The 21,895-nt window shown below is 36.8% G+C and overlaps 1 protein-coding gene across 1 annotated transcript in view; it reads right to left on the reverse strand.

Annotated features, from left to right (window-relative positions):
- Nucleotides 1-21,895, reverse strand: part of LOC139685718 (metabotropic glutamate receptor 6-like) — a 310,525-nt gene that overhangs the window by 57,186 nt on the left and 231,444 nt on the right. Inside the window, exon 3 of the mRNA XM_071582751.1 lies at nucleotides 11,489-11,668. Within this exon, the coding sequence (XP_071438852.1) occupies nucleotides 11,489-11,668 (180 nt within the window). The remainder of the gene's footprint in view (nucleotides 1-11,488; nucleotides 11,669-21,895) is intronic.

Genomic DNA, 21,895 nt, shown 5'->3' on the forward strand with positions numbered 1-21,895 from the left:
CCGTCATGATGTTACTCCTGCGGACTGCGATTTGCCGGCGTGGCGGGGGGCCCACCTGGAAACTTCCCATGCTCTCTCCCCATAACCGCTGCCGTTTATCGGCTTGACTCCTTGTGTGGAATATTCGGGAGGAAATGGCGTCAAGACGCCGATAGGAATCTCTCGGTGCCGCCGGAATTGTGCTCAGCATCCACCTCGGGGAGGTGGATGCTGAGCAAAATTCCGGGGTTCGTGGTCTATGGCCTTGGGGCAATGCTCGCATGAACATTAGTTTGGGGCGCAAAGTGAAGTGTCTACCTCGCACGAGTCCACATTGGCGCAAATGAAAACGCTTCCTCTGGAATCCTGGAGGTGTGAGCTTTGTGGTGTAGCTTTCATTTTGGTTTCGCGCCGTTGAATATCATACTGTATGGTCAAAAATTGTTTCCGTGCAAGGGGTAATGACTTTTATGCCCTGTTCTCGGAAGGAAAATGAATTTGTTATTGCTCCCCCGGCTCTAACAGGTAGTTAAATGAAACCACATGATGCCTGATAGACCCCGTAACAAATCACTGCCTTTACCACGAAGACGAAAATTTGAATCGGCATAATGCCTAAATAAGACTGATTAAATATTCTGGAATACACAATTTTAAGCAAGTCTTAGAACAAGTGGATGAGGATACTTGTATTTTTCTGGATATCATGGGCTTTTTAGTGATTTTAACCGATAAAATTTTTCAAGTTGTATTTTCATGCAAAGAGTTTCACTGAAAAGTCATTGGACCCAGTTCTATGCCCTAATACGTCGTGTTTTACAGCAATAGCTGTGAAACTCTCTAAAATAAATGCGTGGTAATTCTAAAACAGTTACATTTGAAAATCTGCTAACTCAAAAAAACAGATGATGCAGGTCGATTATTGAGTAAAATGTGCTGAGACATGGTTTTGTTGCTGTTACTCATATCCCCGAAAGAAGCTGTCTGCTTGAGGGTCATTCAAATTAAAAAAAAGTACAATACACTACAACTACGCCATGAAAAAAAGCTGATCGCCTGCATCAAATAGAGTGCTTTGGCATAAATATATTTGAAAGAGAGGTAGAGATGTAAAATGAAGCTTGAGATAAAGATGACTGTGAAAATTATATAGGCTGTTTATTGATAGTATTAATTTGCCACTGATTAGCTTACCTTAACCACATTATTTTTAATGTCTACGAAAATTTCAGGGACACGTTTTTCTTGATTTGCTAATTAATAACATTTCTGGGTGGCTAAGTATAAAAACTGAATATTAACTAAGTATAAACGCAGATTAAAAGAAAAATAGTGTAACTCCATCAATGGTCTACTTTTAAAAATAAATTATTAACATAAAATATCGTATTCAATTTCTTAATGGACGCAAAAATAACATTTTTTAGGCTTAATCCGCAGTTCGTTCTTTCACTAATTTTGTAGCATATATGAAATACCTATGCGAGAAAATTCAATCCTTGACTTTTGTCGCTTTGATCTAAGTCGACTTTTGATATTAATGTTTATAATTTGCTCATGCGTAAGGCTGAAAAGCATGGTGTACTGAGTAGAAAATAAAACATTCATTCTATGTGAACAATTCGCACGAAGACTTGGGTTATAGCCAGATATATTTAACATGGACCTTAAATTTTCATTTTGAAAAATAAAAATTATTGTTTATGATTTAAGATTAAGTAGTAAAATGTATATTGTACAAGGGATTGGTTTAGGCAGTTGAAAAATTTTTTGCTACTACCATTATATAAAGATACGGCAGTTTTGGGTACCGAAATACACAGATATCTATTCTCTTTAAGGTTTCCGAACTTATCTAACATGTTAGAAATATTTCATTGCGGGAGCATGTTTACTTCCATCTCAAGATTATATACTGAATCATCATTTACCATAGCGATGGAAAGGTTTCAAGGTAATTTAATCACTTTTGATGCTTCACTTGGGAAGTATACATTCACTTTTCTCAGTTCAGGTGAGAATTGATTTCTAGTTCGGTAAGGAGCTTGAAATGCAAATGAAAATATGAGTTTTATCGTATACATCCTAAAATAACTAAAATCATTTTTTTTAACCGAGTACTGTGGAAATTTTATTTTTATTTTTCTCCACCGAGTTGTCAATGTTATTTCTTAGTGGTATTTACCTTCACACGTTCATGAATCGTAATATCAGAGGAAGAAAGTCTTATTGCTAATGCTTCTTCTAATGCAAATTATTCATACCAGGATTCCTTACTGCATTTCAAGAAGCGCGAATAACAATAAAATATCGGTTTTATAAATAAATCATCATAAAATATGATAACGTTGAGTTTGAGCCCACAACGCATAGGAATATTTGAAAAGGTGGAAAAAATAAAATTAGTTTGAAAGAGACGTGAAACGGGTGCTTTGGTGTCTATTGTTCCACCATTAAATCGATAACCGGTTTATTTCTTCTCCCCATGTCGTTTTTATCTTGGATGTGGAGTGTAGAATGCGCTCACGTCGGATCAATGCACCGTCACTTTTATGCATAAATTCATTTCAATGATCCTTGCTAGACGGCTTCCCGAAGATCCCTCGAAAGGGTGAGTGGATAATTCAATGAACCTACTTACAGCCGTAGCAAGGAAATATCCCTCTCTTGACTGCGGGCAATTTTTATTCGAGCTTCTGATTGTGCAGCTGAAGGATGCTCAATTACATAGCTCACAGTGCTACATTACCTGTCAATTCCCGCGTTAGGCTACATTGAAATACCTTAGATTTGATTTCAATGTTTTTAAAAATTTATGAAGCTCCTTCTCCAGGATTGTCTTCAATGGATTTCAAGTTACTCGTATAAGGGTCATCTAAAGATAAAAAATTCTTTGTGAATGTTTAGTAATTTTATGATTCATAAGAATAAGTTAGGTCCAAATAAAAACAATATGGCATGTGTAAGTATAGATGAAAATATAGAGCGGAAAATAAGTAGCTAATGCATAGCATAATTTCCTGTTGCTGAATAAAATTGCAATGATTAATATTCATGAACATTATGCCTCAAAATTCATCTGAGAGTATTATTTTCCCAACTGCCAACTTATTCTTATTCCTAATTCATTCTCAAGATTCAATTAGCAAAGAAGCATAGATTAATATTACGCAGTAACTTTATGAAGAAGTAATTGCTATTAAAATTTATTAATATTTATTATTTATTTCATATCTTTTTCATTTATTCTTTATCATTTTATTCATATCAGTTTTCAGTCCTCAGAGTAAGTTTGACCAAAACAGTTTGCCGTGGGGAAAATTAGCTTCTGCATTTTTATGGCTCAGAGGGTACTCAGCATGAATAAAAATAATACGAGTAGTGCACCCTTAATTTCAAAAATTTATTTATCATGATTATCAAAGTAGTAGCTGTAATCATATACATTTATTTTAATATTGATACTACAAGCAAAAAGAAGAATCACTCCATGACTCATCTTTCCATTCAACAATTATCTTAATAAAATTTACTTCACAATATAATCAAACATTAGTATCATATTTATAATCAAACAGTCGCATTCATATCACCTCACGTAGTCAACCCTTTGTACCACGAAGCCTTCCAATTATTTACCTTGGAGCAGTTTCATATTATGATCTAGTTTAGCAATTGATTTATCTGCTTTTGTATTAGTGCAAGACAAAAATTACATTTATTTCCTTTTCTGAAATTATATATTTACGCTATTACAATGATCAACTCATCACCTCTATGTGTGAATTTTTCACGTAGATTCTACTTTCAGTTTTAATATTTCACGTATACTGGCATTTATACGACATTTATATTTTGAATTATAGAGGGAAAAGTCCCAAGAGGAAGGCCAATGGATAAATACATGGGTCAAATAAAGAGGAAAGTACATTGCAAAAATGCAAGCAGATAAGCCAATTAGCTTCAGATAGGGCGGGATAGAGGGCTGCAGTCAACCAATCTTAGGATTGAACGACCAATGATGATGATAGTCTGAAATAAGTCCGAATTTGGTATTAGATTTCTGTGATATAGGCTGCCTGAATCGATGACTGGATCATTATCTGGAGTCATTACATATAGAACTAATTCTAAGCGATGTATATGCAGCCTTATCGATAAAATATGTTTATTGAAGATAAATGTAATTGATGGGTAGGAATAAGGAAGAGTAGGAATGATTACGAATTTTGGCACAAATTTTGTTGGTATTAATAAATGATGCAAGTAAAAAATGAGTGAATATTACAACTTAAAAATTCTTTCATTGGGCTGTAAAAATAAGACCAAGACCTGTCCTATTTCATTCAAAGGGAAACTAAATTTTCGGAATAATATTTTGTAAACGACTGTCGAGACCGCTTATTAAATAATTATCAGAAATCACTATTTTTGGGTATAGGATTATTTTTTATAATTGAATGCATCCTTCACGGTAGTGAAATAAAATTAATCTTTGTGGATTAAATTAAAATACTTTTTTATATGAATTCTGTTTATTCCATTTAAGTAATTTACGATTGAGCTAACTCAAAATGGAAACAAACTTAAACGTTGGCTGGAAAAATTGCCTGAAAATAAAGTTATTTGTCTAAAAGAACATTTATTAAAATCCGGTGCTTACTCTACTTATATTAAAAAATACGTCAACTTCATGCTTGAAATGCTTCATGGAAATACTTGAAAAGAGTACTCATTGTTTTATAATTGAATGAAATGATAATGAAAAACTGCGACTGTATCGATAAAAAGTTCCTTATTTGATCAGATTTATGTGGAATAAAGTATCTCATACATTCGTTTTATCCGGAGTGCCTGATGGCAATCAAACGATGGCATAGTATGGTTTTACTATAAGTTATGAAATATGGATGAGAAGGCTAAACGTCAAAGTTTATTGAGAACTGGATCGTATAATCGTGAAAATCCACGAAGTTTATTTCTTTCTGTTACCTCAATGCTTTCAATACTCTCTCTTAGGCATAGTTGTTTGAAAGGCTTGGTTGAAGTAATGTTGGAGAAGGTTATTGCTTTCAATTCATATTCCGACTGTAGCCAGTCAGAGGATATCTACGTAGTGAGAAGGATCATCGCGTGCAAAGAACGGCATCGTAAACGTATCGTATTCAGGAGAATGACACCTTACGAATTTCTTACGAATAATTTTTAAATGCAATATTGCATCAGTTGCCACGTGGTCATTGTAACGTAACAAATAATTCACAAAAATAATTTTCACCTGCATGAGATAAGTATGAACTGAATTAAAATTTAAATAAAAAGCCGAAGGTAATATTGTTAGCTTTATTTAATGGTGAACAAGAAGTGTATGACTTCATTTGCTTGTACATAATTTTTCCTGGAGCAAGGAGGTAATTTTGGAATTTCAAGTCTTCGTACTACAGGACTGTTTTGAGTCTAGGAAAAATATCTATTTAAAAAAAAATGAGAAAACGAGGAAGAAAATGACACACGTTCTTGCTAATCACTATTCTATTCTATTCAATTCTCAATTTAACTCCAATAAATTATCAAGAGAAGCTGTGAATCCAAAAATTGTTTTTTTTGCATTTCTTTACTCTTCTTAGCTAGTCACTCCATTTCATTCTAACGTCATATTTTTGCATCCCGCATTATTTGTGTGACGTAATCCATACGAGAACTTCCTTTGCAGACATTCACAGCCATCCTTCTTCTACTTAAGTCTTCATTAGTATTTTATTTGACCTAATTATATCTGCAAAATGTTATGTCCGTCCTGAAAGTGTTTGCAACGAAATCTTTCTTTTTGACCAGAGAGATGGCAGGGTTTGCAGTGCTGTGGTCGCCTGCACGACTGATTGAATGTAATACAAGACTATTGTCATGTATTTCGATTAGACTAATGCACACCATTCATTGATTGCATGTGCATTTAATTGATATAGCAACTTCCCCCATATTTGCCAAACAAATCAAGAGCAATTATGCCATCCAAAATATTTACATTGGATAATTATGCAAAAGAATGTGATACGGAAACAAAATTTGATTTGTATCCGATTTTCCGAAACAAGGTATTTAAAATACAGCAATTTCGTCAATATGGAATGCGTCAGGTACGGCAAAGCGATACGTTCAATCAGGCGTGTAAAATATGTAATTAAAAAAAATTAAAAAAAGATTTTAAAAAATCAGATACTCTCAATCATGAGACCGTACAATTCGTTTAGTCCTCCAAATATTTTTTTAATTGCTACGCCATCCATGCGTTGATTTTTGGACCAAATGTGGGTTTTTTTTTTAAAGAGAACAGGTCGTTTTTTCTCAACTCCACATATCTTACATTTGAGTGAAGTTCCCAAATTCACTCTTTAAAGAACAAATTTTATTGATTGGCTGAATTGAAATTCCCCGTATCCCCATCAGATGTGTAAGGTTAACTAATGTGCTCTTTTACTTTACATCTCATTGATGCGAATTTTTCATACTCCTCCAAGAATGCATGTCACGCAAGCGGTGAATGCAAATATTTAGATCATGAGTGAAATCCTTTTGGGTCTTCCACCGGGTGTCTCCACAGCTGCCGACGTTTTGATAACCGACTCGGTCATCGTCCTCGGGGCTTCTAAATGCCGTATCGTCTATTTCGATTTTTAGGCTTTTTTTCCGTTATGGCGTAGTTTCGATTTCCTCCCGTATTTATACGTTTTCCCCGGGGCAGGCGTCCTTTGATTGGCCCGTAGAACAACTCTCTTCTTGGCGTCTCCTGATTGGTCGTGCGTTTTTCCTGCTTTCGGTTATGAGTTTTAGAGTAGGTCTTCAGGTGTTACATAATTGAAAACCTAAAGCTCCTCTCACGTTATTCTTCTGCAGGCGGATCTCAATACCTACTTCGACCATCCGATCCCAATAGCCACGCGAGCGGCATAGTACTTCGGCCTCGTCTCTTCTGATCACGTGATCTTGGCAAACGCTGTTCGCTGATGGCTGATTTCTCCTAATGTTTCAATATCCGGTACCATTTATTTTCTTTTATGTGGCTTTGAATCGTGCGGCCCGTTTTACCGTTGTAAACCTCGCCGCACTCACAGGGTATCTGATATACCCCGTGAGTCTTGACAGCAATCGGTTCCTTCATGTTGGCCTGCTGGTACCTAATTTTGGCTGGATTCTGAAACCCTGAGGACGAAGACCGAGTCGGTTCTCGAAACATCAGCAGCTATAGAGACACTAACCCGGCGGAAGACGCGAGAGGATTATACTCAACAGATACGCGAGGAAAGCAATAGATCTTTCATTCAGGTCCTCACTTCCGTGAAGTAGGCTTTCCGTTATTCTTCACGGTGTAAAGGCTAGAGTTATGTGTGGCGGATAGACAAAAAATGCTTTATCATGTTTAGAGGAATATTAAATAGATTGAGCCTGAAAAAATAGCTTAGTCAACTACGTTGTTGTTGTTCCAACATAGTCACCTTTATGTTTTAGGACTACATATAAAAATAAAGCTGTTTTAAATTTGATAAAAATTTCCAGTATTATATTTTACTATGGTTTCTGGTTTCTGTGTATTAATTAAGGTGAGTATCAGATATTTTGTTAAGTAATTGAATTCCAATGAAAATTCATACCATTAATTACTAACGTAAAATATATCTTGGTGTGGGAAATCATAATGCGTTTTAGGAGAAGAGTAGCAGATTAGCTTTATGGGAACATGTTTGAATAAAACTGTATGCACTCTACTCTTGGTCTTCTGTACTCCAATAAAAAAGATTCTCTGGCCGAGAGCCAACGAAGTCAAAAGATCTGGGTAGCTTCAATGAAGTAACAGAGAGAATGAAATTGATGACATGCGTGAAGCACAAAAGTAGTCGTATTTGATAAGGAGACTCGGAAAATGATTGCTTAATATGGTAAGTGAACTAATTTTTTTATCTTGGCGGAATGCTTGTAATAATATTGGCTATGTTTGAAAAGAGATTCTTGAAAAGATTGGAGAGTGGTTGTGGTAAATATTTGTGGGAGAGAAAACAGAAGGACATAAAACTCCACCCCCTTTGTTAAAATTAAACTTTTGTATGCTAGATGAGACATAATTGTCAACTAAATGCGATCGTTATGAAGTACTTGATGAGTATTAATACCATATTGATGAGAGAGCATGAAAATGAAATGGGCCACGAATGAATATTGATCAAATTCTAAAGACATTAAAGACGTTATCCAAAGGAAGTAAGTTATTACCATTTTATCATATTGATGGTATAATTGAAACCAAAGCACAAAAAATATGTACGAGAGATGGGTTAACAGTTTTATCGGAAGAACCGAAAATGGCTTCGGTGCATTTCATCAAAGAGACAATACGTTGAGAAGGCTTAAAATTGTCCTAAACATGATAGTATTTACGAAAAAATATATGAATGTGACAAATGCGAAGGTAGGAGGAATTTCAAGCAGTTTTATTTCGTGACCTAAAACCAGGTTTTTCTTTATCGTACATACCTAGAAAGGGAACATTGTGTAAGGTTTGAGTATTTGTACCTAAGCATTGAAGTTCAAATGGAAATAGGGTACATAAGTTCCTCTTATTTCAAATCTTGCGTTTCTCCGAGACATTTGCAATGCACTAATGTCTCTAGGAAGGTCTTGATCTATGTATTTCAAGGCTAGCTATAAACGCATGTAGACCTCCTGATTCACGCCGGTGCCAGACTTTTTTTCTTCTATCTATTTATTCTTATTCTATATAAGGAAAGAAAAACTTGTGGGAGGATTCTATCCCTAATCGTCCGCCGTTTAACCCAACGACCCATCATTTAGGGTAACTTGAGTAGATTTCGACATTTTTTTCTCCAAGGCTACGAAGTGATATAGGTTATTTAAAGCGCTACCGTAAGTCCTCTCGAGAGACAGATCTACTCCTCATTGATGTTTCTAAACCCAATGATACAACTTAAATTAGTGTACTCAAGAAAATATGTCCAACGCTCGAAGCAAGCTGATACTTGCAAAATTTTAGAGGATATGTAGCAGTTAATTGTGATTAAATAGACTGCCTCTTTCCCAATCGGTATGTTCTGGGAAATTTATTTTTTTTAATTGCACATACGTGTTCTTTAACATTGAAATGCAAACACTTTTTATAAAATATTCTATAGACTCTTTCCAAGCTTATTTACGTGAACCTGCACATTCTGGGAGGCACAGGGTGTGACAACATAACTTCTTTTTTTCCAAAACAAAACCCCTTTAAATAAGGAAGTTATGCTGTCGCACCATGTATTTAATCCCATTGGTAATCACGTGGTAACTAAAAGATTCCAGAATTTTTCGTCTTATTATTTCCTATACAATGTATATACGACTTTGCAAATTTTAATGGATGTATATTTATCCTCTCATGCGCTTTATGAAGATTATTCTTGGCTTCATTATTTTCAGTGTGATATTTTCCCCGCTGGAATCTTTCTGAATTAAATTTATTGTGTTCATGCTTCCCAAGCCGTGGTGGGTTCATATTTTATCATTGATATTCCGACTCCTAATAATGTACTCGTAGAAAATCTAGTATTGCAAGTATTGTAATCAATATTCATTAATGGAAGGTGAAACTGTGACTCTTTGAAGCTTTTTTTTAGAGTAGACTAATCCTGCGGTAATGGTTTCAATTACTCTATCTCTGGTTTCTAATTATCAACCTACACATATATTACTCAAATATTTGCCGCGGCAGAAATTACAGCTATTGATAAACTCACGATGAAACTAAGCTTACTTTAACTCAAAATGTTTCCTGCAAGGTTTCATATGATGGTGTGAAATTGATACATTTCCATACGCATTGCATGAAGGAAGGATATATTGTGGCGATACATTGGAATTTCTATGCAATGGTTAAAATGTGATGAATAATATTATGTTGTGCGTGGAAGTGCCATGCGTTCTAACTTTTCAATATCATCACTTTATGCTCTCTCCCATCAGCAAAGATGATAAATACTTACAACGCCGCCTAAATTTGAATAACAAAAAAAAGGAGTTTGGAAATGAGATAATCCCAATCTAAAACAGAATTTATGTGCACATCATAGTAGAAATTTACTAATTAACTTCATACCCTAACAGAGAGTATTCTATAGAATACATTTGTAAGTAATGATATTTTTTCACCATAGAGACTCCTTGTACGTCTCTGCTGAACAGCTCAAGGAGAAAACAGGTTTTTGAAAAAGAACATTAATGACTTTATGATTGCTAGGTAATTCTAACTTGAGAACCCTTGTTTTGACGGTATGGCGTATTTGGAATTACGATGAAGATTTTTCATCATTATTTACCTGTCAAATAGCTGACTTTTACGCTTTAAACAATTTTACATACACACATTATAACGTCCATATTCGATGCTTAAACAGTCATTGAAGAACTTGGGAAATATATGTCCAATAAAAAACTAATGCTGCATCGCATAAATGGTTAAATTGAAATACTTATTTTTGTTCTTTGAGTTTTAGTGATTCTATAAACATTTTCTTGGTCAACAATATACCATGTTATTACTTTTAGTTAGGATTATTTTAGTTAGCCCCATGTTTCTTTCTTGTTATGCTAATGGCTTAATGTTTATTAACGGATTACTCTTAGTATTTACTCCTCGGTAACTATGTATATAGAAATATCTTGTAAGCACCGTTTTAATCATAATTTCCTGATCATGCATTTAAAAAAAATCATATTTCATCTATTCTTCCCACTAATTTATAATGAGTCTGGATTGGAGAGTTTTTAACAATTTTTTGGAATTAAATATTTGCTGAAATAAAATTATTCAAGTGCACTATCTGTTAAGAGGTCATTCGCCTCTTTCTTTACACGCCTCCAGTGCGGTTGTCATCGGCATTGTACCCATATTGGAATCACAGTTCATGTATATAGGCCATGATTATTCGTTTTCTCAGCACTAGTGATAATTCAGAAATATTTTAGATTGATTGAGGGGGCGTATGTATACAATGAAAATAAACAAAACCACTTAATTAGGCAAAAAAAACTATATTACTTTTATTTAATCAAGGAAACATTCATTATTCGGCAATTACCGTTAATTTAATCATTCTTTAAAACGCTACACCCAGTCAGCAATTACCGAAAATGTATTTAAGATTATTATTTCCGATAAGTCTTCGCCCACTTCCAAATTCATTACATCAAACTCACCTTAGTTTCTTCATTAACTGTTTTCCCGTTCCTTCTGCATCAGAGCAATTGTAAACAAAATATTGTAACGGATACGGAGCTGACGCAAGAAAAAATAACACATCTATGTACATCTGCTTCAACGATCGCTTTCGCTCGGCGGTGCCCACACAGGATTGAAATCAAATAAGGTTTAAAAGCACACTGAGACGCAAGTGCGGGCCCTTTGAAGGCGTTGACCCTTGCATGCATCCAAGCCAAGGCTCATGTGAAAAGCCCATCCGCTCACCTTCTCTCCGTAGTCCCCTTCCACAGCCACTGTGCTCACATACTTCCAATCCAATGCCCGCACCACCTCCACAATGGCCTGTGCTTGGAAGTTGTCTGGGGGGACGACGCGGCTGAAGTATTCGAATCGGGATTTGTCCGATAACTCTGTGCTCGTGGAAGCGTAGCTCAGCTGCGGGATCTACAAGGGTGGATGATGGCGGAGAATGTGGAGGTTTAGGGAGAGCGAGAGAGAGAGAGAGAGAGAGAAAAAGAGGTGAATTTTGAGAGTGGAGCGAGGCTCCTTCCGTCCCTTAAGGAAGCCACCGTTGAAAAGCCGCTCCCTGCCCAGGCCGTTACCCACCCCGGCAGAGCGCGCAGATGTTTCTCTTTAAAAGCTGAGCATTTCAAATTTTCTCGGGCAGAGAGTGGCGGGCAGCTTGCATAGGACTTCGGGTTGGCCGTTTGAAAGTTAAACACCAAACCAGTAAGTAACCATGATTCTGTGAAAATATCTGACATCTAGGATAATGAAATAAAGAAGAGCGTACAATTTAATTCTGTATTTTCAATATTAACTGACCTTGCTTTCGGCAACGTTTCACCAAGGTCAACTTGTCCTATTTTGGGTACTTGAAAAACATTCATGAATATGTAAACTAGTATAGTAATAATGTTTTTCCCATAGATTTTAGGTGGCAGATATTTTCAGAATTTATTTTTCGAGATGGATTCTCCCCAGCATTTAGTATCTTTTGGGAGGATATTTAACATTTTTAAATTTCAACACATCAGTAAAGGAACGCGAAACTATTTTGATTGGAGATTTTTGGGAGCATTAATTATCGTTTACGTGTAAATCAGAAAATAGAAATTCATCATCCACGTGCAAGCGGAAGAACAAAATTAAATTAAAAACATTTAGTGAAAGTCCATCAAAAAGACTAATAATAATTTTGTGCAGTTTCAGAAAGCAAACTTGTCATTTGCTAAATTTATTTATGAATTTTTTTAATTCGAAATATTTTAAGCTATTTATTCGTTCAACAAAATGATCATAAGCTCTTTTCATTATTGAGCGGCTACTTTACTGCCTTTCATTTCCAGGTTACCGTATCATTTCGGGTTATTAATATGCTTAAATGAATTAAGCTGAAACATATACTCCAGAAAATCAAGACCTAATTAAATGTGTTCTCTACGGCGATACTTTATGGAATTTGCACAAAATATTTAAATGAAATAATTAATGATAATGAAGTGTTATTCTCATTATGTTAAGTCGATTCCATGAAGTCACGCCTGAGACAACGAATTAAATGAATGAAATAATTAACTTCGTAATTCCAGCGGAACATTATTTACGAACTAGGTTTCGACGTGAATATGTCATCTTCAACTAAAAATGACGTCCAGCATCGAAACCTATGCCATACATGTACTCGAATATCAATAATGTTCAGGCGGGATTACTGAGTTACTTCTATGGCTTAAATTAAAAGACGTATTCAATCGATCAGTAAGACAAAGGACTTTTTACACCTGGAACATAAATCAGAAAATCTAGTAAGCAACGCAGTCTAGCTTTTTAAGAAAATTTTCCTAATATTTCTTTTCATTTGGGCCCTCATCTCTTCACTACTCCATTATATATCTGCCTTTTTTCTGTGTTTTCCTATATTCTTTCTTTCATTTATGCCGTGATTGGACGTTTTTCATCCCCCGCTATATTTTTGGGTCGGCTTTCAATGTCATATTTTAGATGGAGAGAACTGTTAATTTGATTAAGGAAGTATCATCACCTCACATTTGACTCGACGATTCATTTTCACAGAGATCAATCACCTACAATTATTGCCTCCCTGTTCCTCTGTTAAAAAAATAAAACTAGTTTTTCACTGATTGGACTCTTTCAGAAATACGATCATTCAAGGTTTTTATTTTTTAGATGGCTCTTGTGAGAAATGAATGAAGTGCAATGGATTTTAAAAATATATTGATTATTAAAAGTCTTAAAACATAACGCCGAGTTCTATTACTTCATTCACAGAGCAATAAGGAATATGTGCCCAAATTGAGCTTCAGTTTGATTTTTTATCTGCGAAATATAAATATGGCTATTTGTTGGGTGAAATGGTGGAGTTAATGTGTCATGACGTCACAAAACGTAAATATATGTACGGATCATTAATATTAATGTAATTTGATGATATTGTAGAAGATGCCTTCATAAACCAAGGAGATAATTTTTCCAACGCAAAATTTTTTGTCTGTGCCTGGTGTCCACATAAACTATTATTTGCAGCTTATCAACCACATTTTAATTAAATTAACATGGAATTTTTTGCACATTAAGAAAAAAGAAACTTCGTATCATACCTGTATGAGTCCCCGATTCAGTGACAGAAATGCTAGGCATCATTTTCCTAAATTACCTGAGTTGCAATTTTCTTGCATCAACTTTCACCATGTTTTGTATGAGGTAATATACAAAAACGCCTGATTTTATTTTTGAATTAATATAAAAACGCATTGCCTCAGTCTGAGAACAGCCGGTATTATGTTGGTTATAAAATGATTTTCTCAAAAAGTATCTTTTCGCAAAAGTTCTTACGCCTTGGCATAGTTATTCAGAATCATTGAAAACTGCGCATACAAGCACCGTTCAAAATTTAATACAATAAAATTGAGTAAATAAAGATGAATTTGTTCTTGTATTGTAGGGGTTTTGACTTGCAAAAATATGTGAACGAAATTAAATATGAAATAAACTATAATTAATTAAAACAAAATATCATAAGTATCTTAAAAAAATGCATGTTTGTAAATATAAATTCTGGAATGACATTGTTAGTTGGTCTTACCGACATACAGGGTTCGTCCGGAAAATAACTGTACTGACTCCTGGGCTGGGCGCGCCGCTCCAGGCGCGCCCAGCACCGCTCTGATGGGCTGCGATTGGAGGGGGGTATGTTGGCAAGCGACGCTGAAAAAGGCAGTCGGCTCTGAGCTGTGGTGTAGTGAGGAGCTCTGTTAACGCGAACCTCCACGCTCGACCCACGTCACGGAACGCGATGCCAAAGTTTTTGGAGCAGCGTTATTCCATCAAATTTGCGGTAAAGCTTGGGAAATCGTCTACCGAAACTGTCGGTATGATTAACCAGGCTTACGGGGAGTCAGCCATGTCCAGAAACATGATCTTTCGGTGGCACAAGATGTTCGTGGAGGGCAGAGAAGAGGTCGACGACGAGTCTTCGAGAGGTTCCCGATGATGCCTTCGCGGGAGCGTTCCAGGAATGGGAACGCCGCTGGAACAAGTGTATCGACTCACAAGGGTCCTATTTTGAGGAATATTAGCTTAAGATATGTAAAAGTGTAATAAATTTTTTTTCCTGAGCTCAGTACACTTATTTTCCGGACGAACCCTGTACGATTGCATAGGTTTTTCGCATTACGTCTAGACCACAATAAGAATATTTATTTTTTACCTTAGGGGTTATTTAACTGGGTATATTATTATATGTTGCAAATTATGGTTTTTGAAATAAATTAGTGATATAGATAATAGAAATAAAATAATAAAATATAATGATAAGAAAACGATAATAAAATAGAGTGATATAAATAATCTATTGGTTGATATGCTCCCCAATGAAACAAATCATAGTTCTATGTCAGAAAAAAATCGCGATTAACATGAACAATACACTTTCTACATACCGACAGTAACTATAAGATGTTCATATCATGATATGGGCATAGAAAAGGTTTCATTAGAGGTTTAGTAATCAATTATTTCTTTTTAAGGGCTGAAACCATTAGCTTGCTCCAGAAATTCTATCACGAATATGTAGAGACAAGCAGTATTTTTCATCCTGGAAAATATTTGGTCATACAAATAAAGGAAAATCATCTGCATTGACGGAAAATTCTTAGGGAAATAATCTTCCGAAATATGCGTGGCGGCAGACACAAGCACATCAAAGGAACATTAGATAAAGTCATTCGTCATTACATGGTTGTTTGAAGAAAGGTGAACCATCATCATGCTAATAGTTACCAAAACCAGAGCTTGAAGCCTATTTTTAGGATTTTTTAATTTGGTAAATATTATTACTATATTTTAATATTATATTGCCAGAAAGAGCCAATTACATTTAAAAAAGTGTACTTTACTAATAATTTTCTAGGAGTAACTATTGAAATTTTGTCTTCAAAGTTCAATTTTACTCAAATTAATTGCTTTTGAAATAGTTCTTACATTAAAGACTATAAAAAAATGCGATACTCTATGACAACCTCCAAGTTTATTCGCATTAATGTGTCACTGGGAATCATAAGCCTTCGTTCCAGTACCCTTCGTCATAATATAAGAGACTTTTTTAGCCGTTACTCTGTGGAATTTTTCCATCGTATAGAAAGAAAGAAAACACAGCAATTCCACATTTACACTTCGTCATAATTTCAAATCAATATTGGAACGTGGTGAGTATAGTATACCTGTCATTGAAAAATAACATTAATAAACTTGATCTGATCGCCCTATTCTCAAATTTTGGATGATATGTCTATTTGTAGTATATATTTCATTATTCATAATTATTCAGTTATTTCCTTTGAAAGATTGACAGCAAACGATGTAGGTGCATTATCGATTGACTCAAAATATTAGTTATTCATATAACAATATTTTGTCCTTGGAATTAATAGTTGAAAAAAATTATCTGTTAAGTCAGGCATCTATTTTTACAATAATATGTGGTATATGGTGGAGAAGGTTTTTGTCAGATTTTTCCGAAAGAATGAGATAAATGTTTTTTCATGACAAAACACCTATTGAATTGGATTTGAGCAGCTCTTACGGTTGGTCATCTCGACAATTTCACCCTAGACTTCAGACGCTAACTTCCTACTGGAGTGCAATTACGAAGCAATCTCCGGCGGAAAGTGATATCCCCGGGGCATCATCTGCTTGAAAAAATCGTACGAACTTTTAATTTTTTATCCTGTTATGGCCCTCTCTCTTCACACCCGCGAATAATAAAGGGGAGCAGGAAGCCATTTTGTCTCCTCTTCATCTATCACGTGAGGAGTTATGAGTGGTTTCCTCAGACATGTGGTTCCTCAATTACTGTCATTAGGGGTGGAGGATGGAATATGTATTCAAGCTTCATAAGACTTCTGATATGCAACGAAGTATAATTGCCTGAACAAACCTACGGTGAGATGATTTCATTAGATTAACCACGAATTTGGTATGCCGTTTATGCGTGCTCTCCACAAAATAGTCTCGCCGAGAATTATCGTATGGTTCCCTTCAATAACCTTTTCCTGGGAGCTTGAATCTCGGGTTCAGTGTTGGCCACGCTTCGCCGTGGAAAACGTACGCCACCCGAAGTTGTTAAGCGGCTTCTCTCCAATTATCAAAGGCGTACGCACAGGTAATTAGGCTCTCCCGACACCTGAGAGACAAAAATGATTTTTCAATTAATTTCTGAGTCTTGGAGGATGCATGAACGATGCTTTACCCGAGAACGCGTTATGCGCTTCCTTTTCCAGTTGAATAATCGATTATTCTGCTCAGTATGAGGAGTTTTATTTATTACACTCGTGGCATATTCCCACGAAGTGTGACGTATGGAGATTTGGCCCCGTTTTCCTTATACATTTAGACACGATACTTTTCCTAGTCGATTCATATGAATGCCGATTCCATATAAAAATTATAGTATTTGGTCAGCTCTGCTGTGAAAATTCAAGACTGGATTTATCTGCAAACTCCAATTATTGGTATTTTTTAATCAAAACCAAAATCATTAAACGACGAAATATTTTCTTTGTCGTCACCCAAATAATTATCGCTCTACTCCAGAAAACCGTGGCTCATATTCGTGACTTGCAGTTTCATTGAAGGCTTTAAGTATTTTCTCTGATAGTATGTACACGTAATTTGAAGGTACTATATCAATAGTAGATTATTCTTTTAAAATAAATTAAATACACTGAATTCAGTTCACTCCCAAATGTAGAATTATTTTGTCTGAAAAATTGATCTTAACTCATTAAATTTTTACTTTTAACGTTGTATGTGACAGGTCTTTTGCGGCTCTCTCTTTGAAAACTTTATGCTTCCAATTGGCAAAATGTTAAGGAAATGTTATTTGGGGTTTCAATTGTCATTTCTGTCGAAATAGACAATTTTGATTAATTTACTCATTGAAATAACGTCCTGAACACAACTTGACCACTGTAAGCCTTTTAAATGGGTTGTTTTTATATATTTCCTCGTTAATCTTTCATTAGAAATAATCGAAATTCTTTCCAAGTCTTTCACACCCTAAAGACACCCGTGTCAACCATCATTCTATTCCGTAAAATCATCTACTTGCATCCATTTCCTAAACACCACCCAAAGTATCTACCTCCCGGGTTTTAGTACGTAAGAGCAGAAGAAAAGGAGAAGAAATCATGCCATTTGAGTCGGGTTTCGGTCGGCCATGTGCACCATATAGTACACTCAAGTCCCGTACTGCTAACTTTATGCTGGCACAGCTCTGGAAAGCATAATACGTACAAGTATCTTCATATTAATACTTGGCTTATAAGCCTTGTAAATTCCTAATGGAGCATGAGCGTTTTCCGCTGCAACATACAGGTATATTGAATTTTGATAAATTTTTTTAACGATTAGATTTCAATAAAACCAACAATTACTCATTTGATATTGCTAAATATCAATTGTAGTTTTCATAATCCAATACGGGCTCTAAGTATTTTACCTAAAATAAGATATGATATTGCTTTGATACCTATGTATTCTCTTTCTTTTAACCTTCTATCATTCGTGCTAAAGTGAACTTGTCGCAGATGCTTTTGACAACAGTAATGTTTAACATTTTAACAGATTTATGTAGATATCCAGGCCTTTTTTGATTCGGCTCCAATTAGACTCATGGTGCTCTGTATTGGGGAGCAAAGAGAGGTTTGGTTTATAGCATGCTCTGGGCTTTCATTTGGTATATCAGGATCCTAGCTGAACTGGGATTTCCTCAATTTAATATTTGCCTCCCTCCCCGGACTACAACCTTGACGTGGTGGAAGGGCTTGTGCGTTCCGATGACCCCTAGAGCTGTACTGGCGGGAGTAATAAAAATTGCTCCTGGTAGGGTCACCCATGCCAGATAGGTCGAAGGTTAGGAGCCAGACGAAAGGTAGTCCACGCAGCGTCTGTTCCTCAGTGAGGCGGCTGCAATGGCGTCTGACCCCAGTGGGGCGGCCAGTAAGTGATGGTGTCACATTAAAAACACTATTGAGGAAGGCAACGGGAAACCACCTCAATTATCATTCCCTAGAAAAATATGATGGACAATAGAGATATTTTGAGTCCTGGCAACCACGGGGCTCGGCCCAATCGGCCGTGTGTCGTGCCCGGCAGCGGGGGAGGCAAGGCTTCCGCGGTCGTCATCCCACGAAACCCTTGCAAGGGAAAACCAGCAGCAGCAGGACAGAAGACGCAGGAGAAGAAGACCAAATTAGTTAGAATAGGAACGTGGAATGTTAGGACAATGATGAGGACGGGGAAATTGGAGAATGTTAAGCGAGAGATGGAAAGGGGAAATATAGATATTTTAGGTCTATGCGAGGTGAGATGGAAAGATAGCGGGGATTACTGGAGTGATAAGTATAGAATAATATACAGCGGTGGGGACGAGAGCCAACGAGGGGTCGCCATAGTATTAAATGAAGAGGTAGGAAGAAGCGTAGTCAACATAGAGCAGGTAACGGATAGAATACTACTAGTGGAGATAAAAGCAGAACCGACGAACTTAGTTATTATCCAGGTATACATGCCACCGAGCAACCATAAGGAAGAAGAGGTCGATAGGATATACGATCAGTTAGAGGACATGATTGCATGTGTTCCTGCAGGGAAACATTTGATAGTGATGGGGGATTGGAATGCGACAGTAGGCGAAGGAAGAGATGGTGATGAGGTGGGGGACTACGGTTTAGGCACGAGGAATGACCGCGGGGAGAAAGCAGTTGAGTTCTGCAGGAGACAGGGGTTAGTTATCACCAACACTTGGTTCAGACACCACAAAAGACGCAGGTATACATGGAAAATGCCAGGTGACTCGGGAAGATATCAGCTAGATTATATCCTGGTTAGACACAGGTTTAGGAACAGTGTGATAAATTCCCACAGCTTCCCGGGAGCGGATGCGGACTCAGACCACAATTTAGTTGTTATGAAATGTAGCGTACGTTTTAAAAAGATAAGGCAGGGGCGGCGAGTTAGAAAATGGAATGTAGAAGCATTAAATGGGTTGAAAAGAAAGGAATACAAACAGGCGGTAGAGAAAATCATGGAGGACGGTAAAGAGCTAAGTACTATTGAAGAAAAATGGGAATGTATCAAAAAAGGGTTGTCTAAAGCGGCAAAAGACACTATTGGAACCGTTAACGCTAAAAGGACTCGTAAACCATGGATCACGGATGAGATGATTACAAAAATGGATGAGCGGCGAAAATGGAAGAATATAAATACAGAATTAGGCAAAATGAAGTACAAAGAATTGAACAATAAATTGAGGCGGGCAACAAATAAAGCAAAGGAAGCATGGTGGAAGACGCAGTGCGAGAATATGGAAAGTCTGCAGAGGAAGGGGGAAATCGGTGCGCTTTACAGCATAGTTAAATCTTTATCGGGAAGTAAGAAAGGGAGATCAACGATAGCAGTTAGAGATAAGGCCGGTAAGGTAATAGTTGACGCAGGAAAGATCCAAGAGAGATGGAAGGAATATGAAGAAGACCTGTATAGTAAAGAGCTTAGACCAACAAAGTTAGACATTGAAAAGGAACATGACGTAGAGGAAGATAGCTTAGGTCCAGGCATACTAGACAATGAGATAGAAAGGGCTTTAAGGGAGATGAAACTAAATAAGGCCGTGGGGGTAGATAACATTCCCGTGGAACTTTTGAAATGCTTGGGAAAATGTGGGAGGAAGAGGCTATATGGGCTGATCCGTAGTATTTATGAGGAGGGAATCTGGCCGGAAGACTTTGTGAGATCAGTTTTAGTTCCTATTCCGAAAAAGGTAAAGGCCACGTCATGTGAGGACTATAGGACAATTAGTTTGATATCCCACGCAGCTAAGGTTGTTCTCAGGATCATAAACAAAAGGATAGAGAGTAGGGCAAATGATTACTTAGGGGATGATCAGTTTGGGTTTAGGAAGGGGAGAGGTACGCGTGATGCCATTGCAGTAATGAGATTATTAATCGAGAGGAATATAGAACACAACCAGGAGGTATTTGCCTGTTTCGTAGATTTCGAAAAAGCGTTTGATAGAGTGAATTGGGAAAAACTAATGAGTATATTGCAGAAAATAGGAATAGATTGGAGGGAAAGGAGGCTAATCCGCAACCTGTACATGTCTCAGACTGCTCAGGTGCGGGTGGGAAACGGGGAGTCAGGATGGGCAGTGTTAGGAAGGGGTGTAAGGCAGGGTTGCCCATTATCACCGTTGCTGTTCAACCTGTACGCAGAAGAAATGATCAAAGAGGCATGGGAAGAACTCGAGGTAGGAATGAAAGTGGGCGGGGAATTCGTAAAATCAGTTAGGTTTGCTGATGACCAAGCTTTAGTTTGTCAGTCAGCCAAGGGGCTGCAAGCATTGCTTAGTGAATTGGAAATTCAGTGCGACAGGTATGGGATGAGAATCAATATTAATAAAACAAAGGTTATGCGATTTTCTAGAAAGAAAAAGGCCAAGCTTAACATTAAAATAGGAGGGCAAAAGCTAGAGCAGGTAGAACAGTTTACGTATCTCGGTAGTGTTTTGGACCAACACGGTCAAAGTAGTAGGGACGTAAGGAGAAGAATTGCGCTAGGCAAAGAGGCTTTCACAAGGAGGAGGGAGTTGATGACAGGGACTTTGAGTAAGGATGTTAAGAAAAGACTCGTAAAAACTTTGATATGGAGCGTAGCTATGTACGGAGCGGAAACGTGGTCATTGAAGCAGGAGGATAGACGTAGATTGCAGGCTTTTGAAATGTGGGTGTGGAGAAGAATGGAGAAGGTGAAATGGACAGAGAAGAAAACAAATGAGGAAGTACTTGGTATGGTGGGCGAAGAGAGGGGTTTGTTGGGAGCAATCCTATGGAGGCAGGAAAAGTGGATTAAGGGGGTGTTGACCGGCAGTGGGATGTTGAAGACTGTGATAGAGGGTAGAATGTTGGGCAAAAGAGGAAAGGGAAGGAACAGGATAGGGTTGTTGGACGGGATGAAGGGAGGAAGGAAGTACTCAGAGATGAAGAGGGACCTGATATAGAGTAGGATGATTGATTTTGTGTTTTGTTAGGAGTAATAAAATATTTGTTTGGTAGTTGTGTCAGTCCAAAAACCTACCTTAACCGGTAGATTACT

The sequence above is a fragment of the Hetaerina americana genome, unplaced genomic scaffold, assembly GCF_022747635.1.
Source record: "Hetaerina americana unplaced genomic scaffold, ioHetAmer1.1.p SCAF_12, whole genome shotgun sequence".
Taxonomy (NCBI): Eukaryota; Metazoa; Arthropoda; class Insecta; order Odonata; family Calopterygidae; genus Hetaerina; species Hetaerina americana.